This window comes from Heterodontus francisci, chromosome 38, assembly GCF_036365525.1.
Source record: "Heterodontus francisci isolate sHetFra1 chromosome 38, sHetFra1.hap1, whole genome shotgun sequence".
Lineage (NCBI taxonomy): Eukaryota > Metazoa > Chordata > Chondrichthyes > Heterodontiformes > Heterodontidae > Heterodontus > Heterodontus francisci.
Window position 1 is genome coordinate 5,126,771 of NC_090408.1, and position 16,258 is coordinate 5,143,028.

A 16,258-nucleotide genomic window follows, 5' to 3' on the forward strand; every position below is an offset into this window, starting at 1 on the left:
CCAAGTCTCCAACCGATCTATATCCTGCTGTATCCTCTGACAATCCTCATCACTGTCCGCAACTCCACCAACCTTTGTGTCGTCCGCAAACTTACTAATCAGACCAGCTACATTTTCCTCCAAATCATTTATATATACTACAAACAGCAAAGGTCCCAGCACTGATCCCTGCGGCACAGAGGCGCAGTGGTTAGCACCGCAGCCTCACAGCTCCAGCGACCCGGGTTCAATTCTGGGTCCTGCCTGTGTGGAGTTTGCAAGTTCTCCCTGTGTCTGCGTGGGTTTCCTCCGGGTGCTCCGGTTTCCTCCCCCAGCCAAAAGACTTGCAGGTTGATAGGTGAATTGGCCATTATAAATTGCCACTAGTATAGGTAGCTGGTAGGGGAATATAGGGACAGGTGAGGATGTGGTAGAAATATGGGATTAGTATAAATGGGTGGTTAATGGTTGGCACAGACTCGGCGGGCCGAAGGGCCTGTTCCAGTGCTGTATATCTAAATCTAAAACACCACTAGTCACATCCCTCCATTCAGAAAAGCACCCTTCCACTGCTATCCTCTGTCTTCTATGACCGAGCCAGTTCTGTATCCATCTTGCCAGCTCCCCTCTGATCCCATGTAACTTCACCTTTTGTATCAGTCTGCCATGAGGGACCTTGTCAAAGGCTTTACTGAAGTCGATATAGATAACATCCACTACCCTTGGTAGACGAGGGATATTGAGGGTCTGGTCAGGACAAAGAAGGAGGCATATGTCAGTTATAGGCAGCTGGGATCAAGCGAGTCCCTCGAGGAGTAGAGGGGATGTAGGAATACACCTAAGAAGGAGATTTGGAGGGCGAAAAGGGGCCATGAGATTTCCCTGGCAGATAAGATAAAGGAGAATCCTAAAACATTCTATAAGTATATGAAGAGTAAAAGGGTAGTTAGGGAGAGAGTAGGTCCCCTTAAGGATCAGTGTGGTAATCTATGTGTGGAGCCATGGGAAATGAGCGATGTCTGAAATGAATACTTCTTGTCTGTATTTACCTTGGAGAAGGTCTTGGAAGCTAGTGAGTTCAAGGGAGGGAACGGCGATATCCTGGAGCATATCAACATTACAAAGGAGGAGGTGTTGGAAGTTTTGAAGCGCATTAAGGTGGATGAATCCCCAGGGCCTGACCAGGTGTATCCTAGGATACTATGGGAAGCAAGGGAGGAGATTGCTGGGGCCCTGGCAGAGATTTTTGTATCATCATTAGCCATGGGTGAGGTACCGGAAGACTGGAGGATAGCTAATGTTGTGCCTTTATTTAAGAAGGGCAGCAGGGATAAGCCAGGGAACTACAGGCCGGTGAGCCTTACATCAGTGGTGGGAAAGTTATTGGAAGGAATTCTGAAAGACAGGATTTATATGCATTTGGAAAGGCAAGGTCTGATTAAGGATAGTCAGCATGGCTTTGTGCGTGGGACATCATGTCTCATGAATTTGATTGAGTTTTTTGGGAGGTGACCAAGAGGATTGATGAGGGCAGGGCGGTGGACGTTGTCGACATGGACTTTAGCAAGGCCTTTGACAAGGTCCCGCATGGTAGGCTGGTCCAGAAGGTTTGAACACATGGGTCCAGGGTGAGCTAGCCAATTGGATACAAAATTGGCTTGGTGATAGGAGGCAGCGGGTGGTAGTGGAGGGTTGTTTTTCAGATTGGAGGCCAGTGACCAGTGGTGCGCCGCAGGGATCAGTGCTGGGCCCTCTGTTGTTTGTCATATATATTAATGACTTGAATGTAGGGGGCATGATTAGCAAGTTTGCAGATGACACCAAAATTGGTGGTATCGTGAACCGTGAAGAAGGTTGTCTCAGGTTACAACAGGATATCGATAAACTGGGAAAGTGGGCAAGGGATTGGCAAATGGAATTTAACACAGACAAGTGCAAAGTGATGCATTTTAGGAAGTTAAACCAGGGCAGGACGTATACAGTGAATGGCAGTGAAGTAGCAGATTTCCCACCTGAAGCTTGCTGAAAGGAAACCTGCAGAATCTGCTCTCCACAGCTGCGAAAAGAGTTTCTAATCACTTCCATCAAAGCTGATGTTTCAGACAAAGTTTGTGAACATTTAAAGCCTGTGAACCCAAGCACATCGTGGTTTGACAAGTCATGAATGTGCTTCCCTTTTTTTTAGATGATGCAAGTCTGGTGTAATTTCTGGCACTGCCTCTTTAACTCTCATTGCCCTGTCACTTGCAGATCGTTTGCCACCAAACAATTATACTGGACTATAGCCAGTTATCTCTGACACATCTGACCCGCCCAGATTCAGGCCTCCTGGACCAGAATGATGCCATTTTTATCCCTCAACTATTGTGGAATTTTGGTCCCTTTTAATATAGGTCATCAGCCTGAATTTTACCACATGCCTCACTTCTAATTTTCAATGTAGTTTTAATCCAATAGAACATTATTCTTTGAAGTACCCTTTTTCACACACAGGAATATATTTATTTTCCACTCTCTACATCTCCTGTTTGAAGATTTCCTGTTGTTGATCTGTCAACCAGTTTGGCAATGTTTCTGTCCAGTTAATTCACCCGGTTCCCTTCCAATCTCACTGTACTTTTCCAGTCCAGTCCAGCACGTGTGCCTTTAATTCTTCAATATCCTTTCTATTCTAACATTGAATGTTTTGTGGTCGCTATTTCACAATTATTCTCCTCATCCCACATCACCTGTTTTCCCACTTCATTTCCCTGAGCAGTAAAGCAATGCTTCTTTCTTTGATGGCCTTGAGATGGATTGAAAGGCAGTCCTGGATATATCCTAAAACATGTTCCTCACTTTGCCCACATGCATTCCCTTTATTCCAGCTGCCCCTTGAGATAGTCCAATTCCTATAGATATGATAAAAAGCTATGGTATATCATGAACGTGCAGAGGGATGGCACATAGAATTGATGCATGCCGATGGTATTTGGTGAGTGGCCATCTATCATGCTGGTATTTGAGGATAGTATCTAGTGATTCATTGTTCAGATTGTGTTGGTGGATATTGATTGGTCAGATTTATTTATTAGATTCACATGTTGTCACCACTTGTGAAGAAATTGCTAAACGATCTGTGTCTGAGATTTCTCACATATTGAAGGGCTTATCTTTCGTCAGCAGTTTTGACTTTTCACTTCCTTTGTCTCTCAACTATGAAAGACCTTCCTGCCATTACCTCCCCTGGTTTGGTGGAGTGATTTTAATACAATAATCCCTTACTTGCCCATAATCCGTTTGTAACACTTTTTGTGTATGTCATGAAGGCAGCGTGCTGCTGTGTAAATCAATGCTTTAAGTGACCATGGTGAACTGTTCCTCCTCATCCTTCTTGACCTGTCTGCAGCCTTTAACACGTTGACCTCCTCAGCCTCCTCCAGTGCCTCTCCACCATCGTCCAGCTGGGTGGCACTACATTCACCTGGTTCCATTCTTATCTATCTAATCGTAGCCAGAATAATGGCTTCTCTTCCTGCTCCTGCACTGTTACCTCTGGAGCTACAAAGGACTTATCCTTGGACCCATCCTATTTCTCATCTACATGCTGCCCCTCAGCCATATAATCCATAAACACAGTGTCAATTTCCACATGTATGCTGTTAACAACCAGCCCTACCTCACCACCACCTCTCTTGACCCCTCCATTGTCACCAAATTATCAGACTGCTTGTCTGGCATCCAGTAGGAAAGTAGAGATTGCGCAGATTTTAACAAGTTAATAGACTTGACTAAATTTATTGTACCAGCATACCTTGAGAAGCTGAGAGTGATGTTAATGGGCAAATTTCTTTAAAACTTGCTGATCTGAAACATTTACCTTGTTTTTCGAATGCTTGACTAAAATCAGACAAAGAAATCAGACTGAATAGAGCCACAGTGCTATGGTTGAGACATTTGCATTTGAGCTAAGGATGTGGGCTCTGACAGTTCCACGCATTAAGTAAGTGACCTTGAGGTCCGCTGACCATCAATACGGAGAAAATATACCAACCGCTGACAACAGGCAATGCAGCTCGGAGCATGTATGCATTTAGAAGAATGCCAGTAAAAGGGTATTAGAACTGACCCTCTGAGAGGTCTAACACTCCTTTCTGCAGCAGTGACTTGGACAACCTGAACAGCCATACAGAAAGAAGCGCTTACAGCTGCCACTGAGCCGATCAATTGTTGGTGTGGCTATATGCAAAACTTATTTTTGGGGGCTTTATGTTCTAATATTCCCTGTAACCTATCCTTTAGCTGTGTGCTAGATTTAGCCTGTGTGCTTAATAAAGACACAGGAATTTCACCCTGAAACTGTGTCTGGTGCATTGGCACACACAGGGGTCTGAACCTTGAAACCTGTAGACTTGGCTTGCACTTAAAGGTTTGGTGTCTTACAAACAGAAATTTCCTCCAATGCAATACTGGGACGAACTTGGTCTTTGATCCCCACCACATACTCCATTCCCTAGCCACCAACGCCATCTCTCTCTCTGAAAACTGTCTGAGGATGAACCAGACTGTTCACAACCTCAAACAACTAAAGGAGTAAGAGAAAATGTAAAACTAAGAGGAAAAGCATACAAAATGCAAAAAATAGCACAGATCCTGGCAAAAGGGAAAGTGCAAAGAACAGCAAAGGGTGACAAAGCAGATAATAAAATCTACAAAAAGGGAGTATGAAAAGAAACTTGCAAGGAATATCACAATCAACACAAGCAATTTTACATTAGGCAGAAGAGAGTGCTCAGGAGCAATGTGGGCCCATGAAAACTGCCAACAGTAATATTGTTAATGAAAATAAGGAAATGGCAAACATGCTGAACGATTACTTTGACACAGTATTTACAATAGAGGAAAAGGGCAGCGTGCCAGCCATCCTAAGGAAACTAATACTGAATTAGGGACATCACAAAACTTGAGAAAAATAACAGTAATGAAGAAAATAATGGCACTTGAAGAGTGACAAATCCATAGGACCAGAAGGTTTCCATCCCAAGATTTTAAAGGAAATAGGTGAGGACATTGCAGACGCCTGAACTATAAGCCTCCAAAATTCTCTTGATTCAGGAACCATTCCTTTAGATTGGAAAATTGCACATGCCACTCTGCTATTTAAGAGAGGTGACTGAGGAAATCCAGAGAACGATAGATCAGTTAGCCTAACATTTGTTGTCAGGAAATTACTAGTGTCTGTAATTAAGGATAGGATGACTGAACAGCTCGAAAATTTTCAGCTGATCAGAGAGAGCCAACAGAGATTTGTAAAGGGTAGGTGATGCCTGACAAATCTGATGGAATTTTTTGAAGAGGTGACTAAAGCAGTGGACAGGAGAATGTCTATGGTTGTTATCGAGGCCCAGTCTCTTACCTTCCGGGAGCAGAGAGGAGTGGAGCGGACCTGTGGGGAGAACGCCGAGAGTGGAGCCTATAAATCGAACTCGAGGATCAAGGCCCATTCTCTTACCTTCCAGGAGCGGAGGAGAGGAGCTCTTCCAGCGTGCTGAAATTTTGAAAAAAAAAAGCCAACAGTGACATCACAGGAGAGCTGCAAGGTGATTGGTTGGTGAGTCACTGCTGTTAGGGAATAGCTCTAAATAGCTGGGTAAGTATCTCAGGTAAGAAAAGTTTAAAAGTTTAAAGTTTCTTTCAAATATAGTAAGTAGTGTTTTTTTTTTAAAGAGAGTTCTGTAGTAACGAGGACCAGGGAAGAAGGGCCCTAGAGTAACTGATATTATTGGACATTGAGATCTTTCAGAAGATTTAATTTAATTTAAAGGGTTAAGTCATGGCAGGAGAGCGCAAAGCCGTGGTGTGCTCCTCGTGCTCCATGTCCGGGAACATTTCCAGTGCCCGGGACCAGCATGTGTGCAGGAAGTGTCTCCAGCTGCAGCTCCTGGAAGCCCGGATTTCGGAGATGGAGTGGCAGCTGGGGACACTGTGGAGCATCCACAAGGAGGAGAGTATCGTGGATAGCACGTATAAAGAAGTGGTCACCCTACAGGCAGGAGGGGAATGGGTGACCACCAGGCAAAGCAAGAGGACTAGGCAGGCAGTTCAAGAATCTCCTGTGGCTATTCCTCTGCAAAACAGATATACTGCTTTGGATACTGTTGGGGGAAATGGCCTCTCAGGGGAAAGCAGCAATAGCCCAATTCATTGCACCACGGTTGGCTCTGCTGCACAGGGGAGGAGTAAAGGTGTGGGAATGCCAAAGTTATAGGGTATTCAATTGTAAGGGGAATAGATAGGCATTTCTGTGGCTGCAAAAGAGACTCCAGGATGGTACGTAGCCTCCCTGGTGCTAGGGTCAAGGATGTATCAGAGCGGTTACAGTACATTCTGAAGGGGGAGGGTGAACAGCCAGTCGTGGTACACATTGGTACAAACGACATAGGTAAAAAAAAGGATGAGATCCTAAAAGCAGAATATAGGGAGCTAGGAATTAAGTTGAAAAGCAGGACCTCAGAGGTAGTGATCTCAGGATTACTACCAGTGCCACGTGCTAGTCAGAGTAGAAATAGCTGAATATATTGGATATGTGGCTGAAGAGATGGTGTGAGGGGGAGGGTTTTAGATTCCTGGGGCATTGGGACCGGTTCTGGGGGAGGTGGGACCAGTACAAACTGGACGGGTTACACCTGGGCAGGACCGGGACTGATGTCCCAGGGATAGTATTTGCTAGAGTGGTTGGGGAGGGTTTAAACTAAAATGGCAAGGGGATAGGAACTTTGCAAGGAGTCAGAGGAGGAGGGACCAAAGACGAGAACAAAAGACAGTAAGGGGAATAAGAAAAGTGATAGGCAGAGAAATCAAAAGCCAGAATCAATCAGGGGGCCACAGTGAAAAATAGTGGGAAGAGGACAAGTAATGTTAAAAAGACAAGCCTTAAGGCTTTGTGCCTTAATGCGCGGAGTATTCGCAATAAAGTAGATGAATTAATCGCGCAAATAGATGTAAACAGGTATGATATAGTCGGGATTACGGAGACATGGCTGCAAGGTGACCAGGGAAGGGAAATGAACATCCAGGGATATTCAGTATTTAGGAAGGACAGTCAAAAAGCAAAAGGCGGTGGAGTTGCATTGATGGTTAAAGAGGAAATTAACGCAATAGTGAGGAAAAATATTAGCTTTGATGATGTGGAATATGTATGGGTAGAGCTGAGAAACACTAAGGGGCAAAAAACTATAGTGATGTTGGGAATGGCATTAAACAGGAAATTAGAGATGCATGCGATAAAGGAACATCTGTAATTATGGGTGACTTTAAACTGCATATAGATTGTGCAAATCAAATTAGTCACAATACCGTAGAGGAGGAATTCTTGGAGTGTATACGGGATGGTTTTCTGGACCAAAATGTTGAGGAACCAACTAGAGAACAGGCCGTCCCAGACTGAGCATTGTGTAATGAGAGAGGAATAATTGACAATCTAGTGGTGCGAGACCCCTTGGGGACGAGCGACCATAATATGATAGAATTCTCCATCAAGATGGAGAGTGACGTAGTTGATTCTGAGACAAGGGTGCTGAATCTTAGTAAAGGAAACTACGAAGGTATGAGGCACGAGTTGGCCATGACAGATTAGAAAACGTTACTTAAAGGGATGACGGTGGATAGACAATGGCAAACATTTAAAGAGCGCATGGATGAACTGCAACAATTGTTTATCCCTGTCTGGCGCAAAAGTAAAACGGGAAAGGTAGCCAAACCATGGCTTACAAGGGAAATTAGAGATAGCATTAGATCCAAGGAAGAGGCATATAAATTTGCCAGGAAAAACAACAGACCTGAGGATTGGGAGCAGTTTAGAATTCAGCAAAGGAGGACCAAAGGATTGATTAAGAAGAGGAAAAGAGATTACGAGAGCAAGCTTGCGGGGAACATAAAAACTGACTGTAAAAGTTTCTGTAGGTGTGTGAAGAGAAAAAGATTGATGAAGACAAATGTCTTCATTTACAGTCAGAAACAGGAATTTATTATGGGGAATAAAGGAATGGCTGACCAACTAAATGCATACTTTGGTTCTGTCTTCACAAAGGAGGACACAAATATCATACCAGAAATGTTGGGGAACATGGGGCTTAGTGAGAGAGAGGAACTGAAGGAAATCAGTATTAGTAGAGAAATGGTGTTGGGGAAATTGATGGGATTGAAGGCCGATAAATCCCCAGGACCTGATGGTCTGCATCCCAGAGTACTTAAGAAAGTGGCCCTAGAAATAGTGGATGCATTGGTGGTCATCTTCCAAGATTCTATAGACTCTCGAACAGTTCTTACAGATTGGAGGGTAGCTAATGTAACCCCACTATTTAAAAAGGGAGGAAGAGAGAAAACAGGGAAATATAGACCAGTCAGCCTGATGTCGGTCGTGGGGAAAATTCTAGAGTCCATTAACAAAGATTTTGTAGCAGAGCATTTGGAGAACGGGGGTAGAATCGGGCAGAGTCAGCATGGATTTACGAAAGGGAAATCATGCTTGACAAATCTACTAGATTTCGTCGAGGATGTAACCAGTAGAGTTGATGAGGGGGAGCCAGTGGATGTGGTTTATTTGGACTTTCAGAAGGCTTTCGACAAAGTCCCACATAAGAGATTAGCATGTAAAATTAAAGCGCATGGGATTGGGGGTAGTGTATTGTGATGGACAGAAAATTGGTTGGCGGACAGGAAACAAAGGGTAGGGATCAATGGGTCTTTTTCCCGAATGGCAGGCAGTGACTAGTGGAATACCGCAGGGATCGGTGCTTGGACCCCAGCTATTCACAATATATATTAATGATTTAGAGGAGGGAACTAAATGTAATATCTCCAAATTTGCAGATGACACAAAACTAGGTGGGAGGGTGAGTTGTGCGGAGGATGCAGAGAGGCTTCAGGGTGATTTAGACAAGTTGAGTGAGTGGGCAAATGCATGGCAGATGCAGTATAATGTGGATAAATGTCAGGTTATCCACTTTGGTAGCAAAAACAGGAAGGCAGATGGTGGGGGAGTCCAGAACCAGGGGTTCTCGTCTAAGGATACGTGGAAAACCTTTCAGGACAGAGATGAGGAGAAATTTCTTCACCTGGAGAGTGGTGAGCCTGTGGAATTCGCTACCACAGAAAGCAGTTGAGGCCAAAACATTGTATGTTTTCAAGAAGGAGTTAGATATAGCTCTTGGGTCTAAAGGGATCAAAGGGTATGGGGCGAAAGCGGGAACAGGCTACTGAGTTGGATGATCAGCCATGATCATAATAAATGGTGGAGCAGGCTCGAAGGGCAGAATAGCATACTCAGAATCACAGAATAATACAGTGCGGAAGAGGCCCTTCGGCACATCGAGTCTGCACCGATGCATGAAAGACACCTGACCTGTCTAACTAATCCCATTTGCCAGCACTTGGCCCATAGCCTTGAATGTTATGACCTGCCAAGTGCTCATCCAGGTCCTTTTTAAAGGATGTAAAGCAACCTGCCTCTAGCACCCCACCCCGGCAGTGCATTCCAGACCGTCACCACCCTCTGGGTAAAAAAGTTCTTACTCAAATCCCCCTTAAACCTCCTGCCCCTCACCTTAAACTTGTGACCCCTCGTAACTGACCCTTCAACTAAGAGGAACAGCTGCTCCCTATCCACCCTGTCCATGCCCCTCATAATCTTGTACACCTCGATCAGGTCACCCCTCAGTCTTCTCTGCTCCAGCGAAAACAACCCAAGCCTATCCAACCTCTCTTCCTAGCTTAAATGTTCCATCCCAGGCAACATCCTGGTGAATCGTCTCTGCACCCCCTCCAATGCAATCACATCTTTCCGACAATGTGGCGACCAGAACTGCACACAGTACTCCAGCTGTGGCCTTACCAAAGTTCTGTACAACTCCAACATGACCTCCCTGCTTTTATAATCTATGCCTCGATTGATAAAGGCAAGTGTCCCATATGCCTTTTTCACCACCCTATTAACCTGCCCTTCTGCCTTCAGAAATCTATAGACAAACACGCCAAGGTCCCTTTGTTCATTGGAACTTCCCAGTGCCAGGCCATTCATTGAATACTTCCGTCTCACATTACTCCTTCCAAAGTGTATCACATCACACTTTTCAGCGTTAAATTCCATCTGCCACTTTTCTGCCCATTTGACCATCCCGTCTGTATCTTCCTGTAACCTTAGACACTCCACCTCACTGTTAACCACTCGGCCAATCTTTGTGTGATCCGCGAACTTACTGATCCGACCCCCCACATAGTCATCTATGTTGTTTATATAAATGACAAACAATAGGGGACCCAGCACAGATCCCTGTGGTTCGCCACTGGACACTGGCTTCCAGTCACTAAAACAGCCGTCTGTCATCACTGTCTGTCACCTACAGCTAAGCCTATTTTGAATCCACCTTATCAAGTTACCCTGTATCCCATGTGCATTTGCTTTCTTGATAAGTCTCCCATGTGGGACCTTGTCAAAGGCTTTGCTGAAATCCATGTAAACTGCATCAACTGCACTACCCTCATCTACACACCTGGTCACATGCTCAAAAAATTTAATCAAATTTGTTAGGCATGACCTCCCCTCTGACAAATCCATGCTGACTACTCCTCATCAAATTTTGCCTCTCCAAGTGGAGAGGGATGCTCTCCTTCAGAATTTTCTCCAATAGTTTCCCTACCACTGACGTGGGACTCACTGGTCTGTAGTTCCCTGGCTTATCTCGACAACCTTTCTGAAATAGTGGGACCACATTAGCTGTTCTCCAATCCTCTGGCACCTCCCCCGTGACCAGAGAAGAATTAAAAATTAGGGTCAGAGCCCCTGCAATCTCCACCCTCGCCTCCCACAGCATCCTGGGAAACAAATCGTCCAGACCTGGAGATTTGTTCACTTCTAAGCCTGCCAAAACCTCCAATACCTTGTTACTCCCTATGACAATTTGCTCAAGAACCTCACAGTCTCTCTCTCTAAGTTCCGTATCTACATCCTCATTCTCTTGGGTGAAGACAGATGTGAAGTATTCGTTCAACACCCTACCAATGTCCTTTGGCTCCACCCACAAATTTCCCCCTTGGTCCCTAATGTGTCCTACTCTTTCCCTGGTTATCCTCTTCCCATTGATATACTTATAGAATATCTTGGGATTTTCCCTACTTTTACCAGCCAGAGCTTTCTCATATCCCCTCTTTGCTCTTCAAATTGCTTTCTTAAGCTCCATCCTGCATTTTCTGCACTCCACTAATGCTTCCATTGATTTACTCTCCTTGTATTTGCTAAAAGCCTCTCTTTTCCTTCTCGTCGTACAAGGAACAAAGAACAGTACAGCACTGGAACAGGGCATTCGGCCCTCCAAGCACGGTTCTCTGGGCTTGTTGCTCCTACCTATTACACTAGAGGGAACATGTTGGGCCTGTACCCTCCCCATTTCCTTTTTGAATGCCCCTCACTGCTCTTCTGTAGATTTCCCGACAAGTAACTCTTTCCAGTCTACCTTGGCCAGACCCTGCCTTATTTTACTAAAATTCGCTCTCCCCCAATCCAAAACCTTTTTTTGCAACTTGTCTATTTCTTTCTCCATAACAAGCTTAAATTGTACCATGTTGTGGTCGCTATCACCAAAATGTTCCCCCACCAACACATCAACCACCTGTTCGGCTTCATTCCCCAGAATTAGGTCCAGCACTGCACCCTCCCTTGTTGGATCCTCTACAAATTGAGCTAAAAAGGTCTCCACCCCATCTATGCCCTTAACACGATGACTATCCCAATTAATGTTGGGAAAGTTGAAATCACCTAGTATAATTACCCTATTATTTTTACACACCTCTGCAAATTGCGCACATATTTGCTCCTCAATTTCCCGCTGACTATCTGGGCGTCTATAATAAACACCTAGCAATGTGGCTGTCCCTTTTTTATTCCTAAACTCTGCCCATAAAGCTTCATTTGATGCCCCCTCCAAGATATCATCTCTCCTTACTGCAGTAACTGACTCCTTAACTAATATTGCAATGCCCCCTCCTCTTTTACCCCCTCCTCTGTCTCGCCTGAAGATTCTATATCCCGGGATATTGAGTTGCCAATTCTGCCCCTCCCTCAACCATGTCTCCGTAATGACTACTATCTCACAATTCCACGTGTCAATCCTTGCCCTTAACTCATCCGTTTTACCTGCAATACTCCTAGCATTAAAGTAGAGGCCTTCCATCCTGGTCTTTCTCCCTTGAAACTTACTTCCGATCTATTCCCTCTGACTTGTTCGCTTTCCTGTGTTTAGCTGTGTCCCTATTCTGCTAGGAGTCTGCATCCCCTCCCCCTGCCAAATTAGTTTAAACTCTTCCCAGCAGCACTAGCAAACCCGCCAGCAAGAATGTTAGTCCCTCTCTGCTTCAGATGTAGACCGTCCCTCTTGTCCAGGTCCCACCTTCCCCAGAAATGGTCCCAGTGGTCCAGGAATCTAAAACCCTCCCTCCTGCATCAACTCTTAAGCCACGCGTTCATCTGTGCTATTCTCCTATTTCTATACTCGCTAGCACGTGGCACTGGGAGTAATCCAGAGATTACAACCCGAGAGGTCCTGCTTTTTAGTCTCCTGCCTAACTCCTTGAATTCTTGATGCAAGACCTCATCCCTCTTTCTACCTATGCCATTGGTACCAACATGTACCATGACCTCTGCCTCATCACCCTCCCCATTCAGGATGCCCTGCAGCCGTTCAGTGACATTCCGGACCCTGGCACCAGGGAGGCAACACACCATCCTGGAGTCACGTTGATGGCCACAGTAGCGCCTATCTGTTCCCCTGACTATAGAATCCCCTATTACGATTGCTCTTCCTCTCTTTCCCCCTTCCTGTACAGACAGTTTTCGTGTGGTGCCAGAAGCTTGGCTCTGTCCGCACTCCCTGGAGGAACCAGCCTCATCAGCCTCCAAAATGGAATACTGATTTGCAAGTGGGACCCGAGGGGACTGCTGAACTACCTCCCTGTTTCTCTTGGACTGCCTGGTGGTCACCCATTCCCTTCCTTCCTCAAGTCCCTTCAGCTGCGGTGTGACCATCTCTCTTACGTGCTATCCACAATGTTCTCAGACTCGCGGATGCTCCACAGTGTTTCCAGCCGCCGTTTCAGTTCTGAAACACGAGCTTCCAGGAGCTGCAGCTGGACACACTTCCTGCACACATGCTGGTCCCAGGGACTGGAAATGTTCCCAGATTCCCACATGCAGCAAGAGGAGCAAACCACGGCTTTACGCTCTCCTGCCATGACTAAACCCTTTAAATTTAAAACTTTAGAAGACGAAAAAAAAACAACTAAGTCTTGCCAAAACAATGACTTACAATTCAATCCAGTTTGAAAAATACCCACCAGGATTTACTCACCAGTTAGCTGTGCTCTTTGGAAACTCTCGGCTCCCCTCACGCTCTTTAAGGACAGGTAGGAAATGAAAGGAGCTCCTCGCTCCCTCCTCACCGAACTCCCTCAGTCACCAAACTTCCACTTTAGCACTCTAATGCAACCCAAGCCAGCACTCCAGTGCAAACAAGGTCAGTACTGTAATACTCCTGCTCCTATTTTCTATATTTCTGTGCTGTATAACTCTATGACTTCCATTTTAAAATTCTCATTCCTGTTTTCAATCCTTTCTATGGTCTCGCCCCTTCTTGTCTCAATAATCTCCTCCAGCCCTACACCCCGCAAGATCTCCATGTTCCTCCAAATCCATTCTCTTGCATATCCTGGATTTCAATCATTTCACCACTGCCACCTATGCCTTCCACTGATTAGGCCCTAAAACCTGGAATTCCCTCCTTAAATCACTCTGCCGCTTTACCTCTCCTCCTTGAGCAAGTAGGACAAGTTGTTGCTGCTGCCTTCACAAACAAGAGTTCCTCAGTTTCACTGCAATTCTACAAAGTACTGGCTGTTGGCAATAAATCAATTACCGCATTTCAGTGTCTGCATAATTGTGAGCTGCATTCAGAAAATCAACAATGAATGTATTTCTGTAAAACTGAAGATGTCAAATCAAAATTGAGGATATTGAGGTGGACAAAGAAATGAAAATACTGAAGGAAAATAAGACATGCAGTCACCTTATCAGCTAGTTTTAAATTTACACCTGCAACCAGGATCATGTCAGCAATGGCCTGTCTTCCATTCTCTGCTGCGATGTGAAGTGGTGTCTGCTGCCTCTGTGGGAAAATCATTGGCAACTTGTTAATATAAATCATCACAAACTATTTCCTTATGTGATGTTGGACTGCTGTCAGATCAAGGCACTACAGTGTAAATAGTGCAGAGATCACAACAGCGCTACCTTCCTCATACCGAGAATTCCTCACAGGGAATGAAACAACAACTCCTTTTCAAACACTTTATTCCTCGACTTCTCTGTTTCCATCTCTGGCTGTCTACTAATATTCATTATAAGCCCACCGACTCCCATGGCTACCTTTACTACACTTCCTTACACCCTATTTCCTTTAAGGACTCCATTCCATTCTCCCAGTTTCTCCGTCTCTGATTCATCTGTTCTGATGATGCAACCTTCCACAACAGCGCTTCTGACAATGTCTTCCTTTTTCCTCAACTGAGGATTCCCGCCCCCCACTGTGGTTGACAGGGCCCTCAACTGTGTCCGACCTATTTTCCACACTTCTGCCCTCACACCTTCCCCTCCCTCCCAGAACCGTAACAGGATTCCCCTTGTCCTCACTTTCCACCCCACCAGCCTCCACTTCCAAAGGATCATCCTCCGCAATTTCCACCACCTCCAGCGTGACGCCACCACCAAATACATCTTCCCTTCCCATCCGGTCAGCATCCCAAAGGGTCATTCCCTCTTCGACACCCTGGTCCACTCCTCCATCACCCCGAACATCCCGTCCCCTTCCCACTGCACCTTTCCATGCAATTGCAGGAGATGTAATACCTGCCCTTTTACCTCCTCTCTCCTCACCATCCAAGGCCCCAAACATACCTTCCAGATGAAGCGGTAATTTACTTGTACTTCCTTCAATTTAGTATATTGTATTAGCTGCTCACAATGCAGTCGCCTCTATATTGGGGAGAGCAAACGCAGATTGGGTAACTGCTTTGCGGAACACCTCTGCTCGGTCCGAAAGCATGACACCAAGCTTCCAGTTGCTTGCCATTTCAAAACATCCCCCTGCTCTCTTGCCCACATTTCTGTTCTTGACCTGATGCAGTGTTGCAGTGAACATCAATGCAAGCTCGAGGAGCAGCACCTGATCTTTCGATTAGGCACTCTACAGCCTCGCAGACTCAACCTCGAGTTCAACGATTTCAGAGCATGACTGGCGTTTTTTTACACTTTTCTCTTTTTTATTTTTTAACCATGTGCCTGTTTTTTCATGTGGACAGAGTTGCTCATTATTCTGCCATTAACACTCTCTCTGGCCTAATGCTTTATCTTTCACCACAAGCATCAACATGCTCTTTGCTTTTGTTCCGTAACAGCTTTGTTATTTAATCTCTCCTGCCATCTGCCCTATCACACAACTTCCCCTTTGTTCTCTTCCCCACCAAACCACCCCCCATCACCACTTCACTTGCTTTAAACCTAATTCTTTTCTAACCTTTGACAGATCTGATGAAAGATCACAGACCTAAAACATTAACTCTGCTTCTCTCTCCACAGATGCTGCCTGACCTGCTGAGTATTTACAGCATTATCTGTTTTTACTCCTTTTTAAAGCATGGGCACCAAAGGAGGCACAAAACAGAATCATTGGCAACAGAATTGCGCCAAAGGATCAGAGTTGGAAAATATTATGCCCTGTTCAAAAAGGGACAAAGGATAAACTAGGAAATGATAGCCAGAGGCTGGCGGAGCTTTGTGAAGCAGGCCGGGATCGGAGCAGTGTGATGCACGCCGGGATCGGAGCAGTGTGAAGCAGGCCGGGATCGGAGCCGTGAGAAGCAGGCCGGGATCGGAGCAGTGTGACGCAGGCCGGGATCGGAGCAGTGAGAAGCAGGCCGGGATTGGAGCCGTGAGAAGCAGGCTGGGATTGGAGCCGTGAGAAGCAGGCCGGGATCGGAGCCGTGAGAAGCAGGCCGGGATCGGAGCAGTGAGAAGCAGGCCGGGATCGAAGCAGTGAGAAGCAGGCCGGGATCGAAGCAGTGAGAAGCAGGCCGGGATCGGAGCCGTGAGAAGCAGGCCGGGATCGGAGCCGTGAGAAGCAGGCCGGGATCGGAGCCGTGAGAAGCAGGCCGGGATTGGAGCCGTGAGAAGCAGGCCGGGATCGGAGCAGTGAGA

General features: G+C 45.7%; 1 protein-coding gene across 5 annotated transcripts in view; it reads right to left on the reverse strand.

The window, feature by feature from the left end:
* Nucleotides 1–16,258, reverse strand: part of ankdd1a (ankyrin repeat and death domain containing 1A) — a 216,259-nt gene that overhangs the window by 80,378 nt on the left and 119,623 nt on the right. For 4 of the 5 annotated variants that reach the window (XR_010969690.1, XM_068017664.1, XM_068017662.1 and 1 more), the window contains exon 11: nucleotides 14,073–14,171. The exons of the other annotated variant lie outside the window; for it this stretch is intronic. Coding sequence is in view for 3 of the 4 variants with exons in the window: in XM_068017664.1 (XP_067873765.1) it covers nucleotides 14,073–14,171 (99 nt within the window). In the remaining variant the exon portion in view is untranslated. The remainder of the gene's footprint in view (nucleotides 1–14,072; nucleotides 14,172–16,258) is intronic. 5 annotated transcript variants of the gene reach the window in all.